Source organism: Nestor notabilis, unplaced genomic scaffold (assembly GCF_000696875.1).
Source record: "Nestor notabilis isolate BGI_N333 unplaced genomic scaffold, ASM69687v1 scaffold4904, whole genome shotgun sequence".
Classification (NCBI taxonomy): domain Eukaryota; kingdom Metazoa; phylum Chordata; class Aves; order Psittaciformes; family Psittacidae; genus Nestor; species Nestor notabilis.
Window position 1 is genome coordinate 361 of NW_009925059.1, and position 4722 is coordinate 5082.

A 4722-nucleotide genomic window follows, 5' to 3' on the forward strand; every position below is an offset into this window, starting at 1 on the left:
AGGCAGTCCCCGAGCTCTGCTCCGCACGGCGGCAGCGCGGGCAGTTGCTGTCCGAGGGGTCCCTGGGCACGGTGTGTGTCGGCACCTCTCAGAAGAATTCTGAGCCGGTGTTTCCGACTGATTTTAACAATATAATGAAGGAGCAATTATATGTCATTTTGCTGGTGTATCTCTGGGAAAGATAGCAGGTAGAGGGGTGGACTTTAACCTTGTACAGTCAGAGCAGTATAGAATCATAGAATAGTTTGGGTTGGAAGGGACCTTCAAAGCTCATCTAGTTCAACCCCCTGCAATGAGCAGGGACATCTTCAACTAGATCAGGGGTAAATCAAATAAAACAGGGCAGGCCAGGTACCAAGACTTAAATACACATGTGTTGGTTTAACTGTCTTTGGAAGCATTTTACTGCAAGTTGATTTGCATCCCAAGATCTATATTGATTTTGGTGTTATTACACTTTGTGTGTTGAAATCAGTAATTTATGACATACATGAATATGCCCAATCCTTGAAAATCATCTGTTTGTAACTCGCCATTAGCTACTCAGCTTTACAGTCGTATTTCTGTGTATCTTGTGTTTTAAAGGATAACCATGGTCAGTCAAGTGTGTTACTGTATTATTTATTGCAGGTATGTGGGCACATTCAATGACAGTTCAAGATTACCAGGATCTCATAGACAGAGGATGGCGAAGGTAAATTTAAACCCAGAAGACAAAGCCCTGTTGTCAGGTTAGATAGAATTTAGAATCCAGCTTTAAAACTTAGGTCTGTTAAACAAGGAAACTAGTTTCTATTAGTAATTGCAGTAGAACTGTCTCTCCAGTGCTCTTTGACTTTTTCTAACATTGAGACAGTTGAACAGGAAAACATGCAGTTATGGAACCATAGAATCCCAGACTGGTTTGGGTTGGAAAGGACCTGAAAGCTCCTCCAGCTCCAACCCCTGCCCCGGGCAGGGACACCTTCCACTAGAGCAGGTTGCTCCAAGCCCCTGTGTCCAACCTGGCCTTGAACACTGCCAGGGATGGGGCAGCCACAGCTTCTCTGGGCACCCTGTGCCAGCGCCTCAGCACCCTCACAGGGAAGAGCTTCTGCCTCCGCGCTAATATTTTAGAAGGATAGTATTTTAGTGTAGCAGCAAAAAGCCAAGGAACTTGCTTCTTGGTTTCTGTTACTCATCATGTAATATATTATTTTAACAAAAAAGGTTGGTCTTACATTTATTCTGTAGTATAAGCAACAACAAATCAATGTATATGTATTATTATTTTTAGAAGTGGAAAATATGTGTACAAACCCATCATGAATCAGACGTGTTGCCCTCAATACACAATAAGGTAAGAAGCTCAAAATCTACTACTGTGATTTGACTGCTTCAAATATGTTCAACTATTTGTGTTTACTGCTTTAAATACGTAATACTTGGCGAGTTTATCTACTTTTAATGATACTGTGAAGACAAAATAAGTGCTGTTGGGTTTGTGCATAGGCACATCAGTGGCTCTCTGATGGTTCCCTATAAGCAGCCTGCTAAGTGTACCCGTTTGCCTTTTGCTTCTGGGTTGCAGTCCTGTGATTACTCTCTTGCTTGCTGGATGCAGGTGAATTATAATGCCTGTATCCCACAAACACTGTGTTAGTAACCCAGGTGAGAGAGGCTGTCAGTTAAACAGGGTATGACTAGTTCTAGATATGCTTCTCCTGTGTTGGTGGTTAGTACCAATGCTGTATCTATAAAATGGGTAAGTGAAAAAAATCTAGTGTATTGGCTTCCTAGGAAAACTTTTCTTATGCAGTGCTTCAGGTCATCTTGGCATATTTTAGTGATTATTGTGATAGACACACAAAACATGGCATAAAGAATATATTGCCTTGTACTGCATAATATCAATTTTATTAACTCAAAAGTGGTGATAAAATATTTGACCACTTAATATAATGAAAGTTAAGAAATAGAAAACACATATATAGTGTCATTTTTTACAGTGGTTCCTGAACCTATTATTTTTCTGAAATAATCTTTCACAAAAGGAATGGTGGTAATCTTTTCTTTTTAAGGTGCCAGGCTTTGCATTTTCAGACCTCCAAATCTCACAAGAAAGTTCTGAAGAAAATGCTCAAATTTCTTTCCAAAGGAGATGTTTCGAAAGTAGTGAGTGAAGGTAAGAAAGTCTGTGTGTTGGAAAACCAATACTGATGTGTGAAAGGAGGATCAAGTACCTGCTTGAGTGATCAAATGGCTGATATGCCTTGATCCAAGGGCTGGAGCAGCTCTGCTCTGGAGCCAGGCTGAGAGAGCTGGGCTGGGGCAGCTGGAGAAGAGAAGGCTCCTGAAGGGGACACCTTAGAGCAGCTCCAGTGCCTAAAGGGGCTCCAGGAGACCTGGAGAGGGGCTTTGGACAAGGGATGGAGGGACAGGACAAGGGCAATGGCTTGAACCTGCCAGAGGGGAGATTGAGATGAGCTCTGAGGCAGAAGCTCTTCCCTGTGAGGGTGCTGAGGCGCTGGCACAGGGTGCCCAGAGAAGCTGTGGCTGCCCCATCCCTGGCAGTGTTCAAGGCCAGGTTGGACACAGGGGCTTGGAGCAACCTGCTCTAGTGGAAGGTGTCCCTGCCCGTGGCAGGGGGTTGGAGCTGGATGAGCTTTAATGTCCCTTCCAACCCAAACCATTACAGGATTCCAAGATTTTTTGATATACATCCCTACATAAAGGCCTGGGTAGGTTGTGTGTATAGTGTTTTGAATCAAGAGCCCACAGACCAAACTGTGCAGCTGACTAGCTCTGTTCAAGTATGTGTTTTCTTACTTTTTGCATAGACCATCTTATTTTCTTTTCCATCTCTGGGCATGTGCTTATTTTCTGTCTGGGTGCTGTAGAGAGTTAGACCCTGCTTTTACCTGCATCACAAAAGTGGTAATCTGGGGAGGACTATGCAGGACAGGGGGTGGCAGAGAAAAGGAAGAGCAAGCAGGGAAAGGGGGGTTTTTCTTTCAGGTGATTCAACAGTCCCACTCCATTTATCCAACACCAACTAGTATTAATGGTGTAAAGTGTGAGCTGTGGTCATACAGAGAGAAATTCGCTCATGCAGTTGTTAATTACTTACAGAAGAGCCTATGGATTCCCATATAGACAATGTGGTCGCCTGCGATTTTGCCTACAAAGGTGAATCTCACATCAGTCAGTCTGAACTGACTCCCCTGAGCGTGGATCACACTGAGAGGGTGGAGAATGAAGATGAGGACCCAGGAGAAAAGAAAGAAGAGGGGAATGTGCAGAAGGTGGAATTGGATTCTCTACAGCTTTGTGCAGATAAAGAGACACCAGTCCCTGGAGAACCTTCGCATTCGGCTAAAGTTGCTCACGCACCACCTAAGCCAGGTAGTAACTGGAATACACTGTCATGATTTCACATGTTGTTGAAGTCCTTGGTTTAACCTTGCCTAGTACATCAATAATAATTTCTTTCTATTTCCAATACTCTTCCCAGTTTATGGAATTTTATGATATAAATTGAGAGGTGCTGCATAGTACTTTTCTTAGTTTTTCCTGAAATTTGCATTGATTTTCATTATATTTATGTATGTATTTATTGGGAATAGGTATCTGTAGCTGATAGTTTTCTGTAAGGTGATGGAAGCTCGTCAGATGTTGGGACCCGTTTCTGGTTTGGGATACTTTTGTGTGCAGAATAAGATGTACATTCAGCTTCCCCTTTCCACTATAGGATGTGGTGGCTCAGGCTTTGTGTACCTTAAGGAATGGTTCATAGAATCATAAAACATCTCAGATTGAAAGAGACCCATAAGGATCATCAAGTCCAACTCTCTGAGTTGGATTCCATGGCTTTGCAAGACTAAGAGCTGGATACAGCTTTGGCTTCAGGAGTGCTAGTTACTCAGCTAGGTTAAGGCTTAACCTTGCCGCTTTACAGCAGTGGGAAACCAGTTTAAGACTCAAGACATAACACCTTAGGTGTTGTTTTTCTATTTCTTCATTTCTGCAGGTTGTCTTCTTCTAGTAGAGTTTGTGTTGTTTACACCCTGTGAAGAACTTGTTTAAGACTATATTTTTTTATGCTCTCACAGACTATTTGCCACAGATCTAACTGGCATTGGAAACACATTCAGTATATTTGGTGTGTAGTTATTTTGGAGGATTAAAGAAAATTGTATAGCTTTCTGCTGATTAGAAAAAAAAAAGAAGTACAGATACTTCTGGTCCTCCATAAAGAATGACATTTTCTAGGTGAGCTTTTTAATCCATTTAGGAGCTTTCCTTGTTTTATATTTTGGCTGACTTTAGACTAGAAAAGCAGTACCACTGGAGGACGTGAGCATCCCGGAGGAGAAGGACTTGGGGGTGTTGGTCAATGAAAAGCTCCCCATGACCCAGGTTAGGTGTGTGCTTGAGCCCAGAACCCACCCTGTGCTGGGCTGCACCCCCAGAGTGTGAGCAGCAGGTCAAGGGAGGGGATTCTCACCCTCTGCTGTGCTCTGGGGAGCCCCCCCTGCAGCCCTGATCCAGCTCTGGGGAACAGCACAAGAGGGATGTGGAGCTGCTGGAGTGAGGCCAGAGGAGGCCCCGGAGCTGCTGCGAGGGCTGGAGCAGCTCTGCTCTGGAGCCAGGCTGAGAGAGCTGGGCTGGGGCAGCTGGAGAAGAGAAGGCTCCTGAAGGGGACACCTTAGAGCAGCTCCAGTGCCTAAAGGGGCTCCAGGA

The 4722-nt window shown here is 44.0% G+C and overlaps 1 protein-coding gene across 1 annotated transcript in view; it reads left to right on the forward strand.

Annotated features, from left to right (window-relative positions):
* Nucleotides 1–632: 632 nt before the first annotated feature.
* LOC104404441 (arginyl-tRNA--protein transferase 1-like) overlaps nucleotides 633–4722 on the forward strand; it is a gene marked incomplete at its 3' end in the record, with an annotated part of 11030 nt that continues 6940 nt past the window's right edge. The window contains exons 1-4 of the mRNA XM_010012870.1: nucleotides 633–694; nucleotides 1277–1339; nucleotides 2061–2164; nucleotides 3112–3384. Of these exons, the coding sequence (XP_010011172.1) occupies nucleotides 633–694; nucleotides 1277–1339; nucleotides 2061–2164; nucleotides 3112–3384 (502 nt within the window). The remainder of the gene's footprint in view (nucleotides 695–1276; nucleotides 1340–2060; nucleotides 2165–3111; nucleotides 3385–4722) is intronic.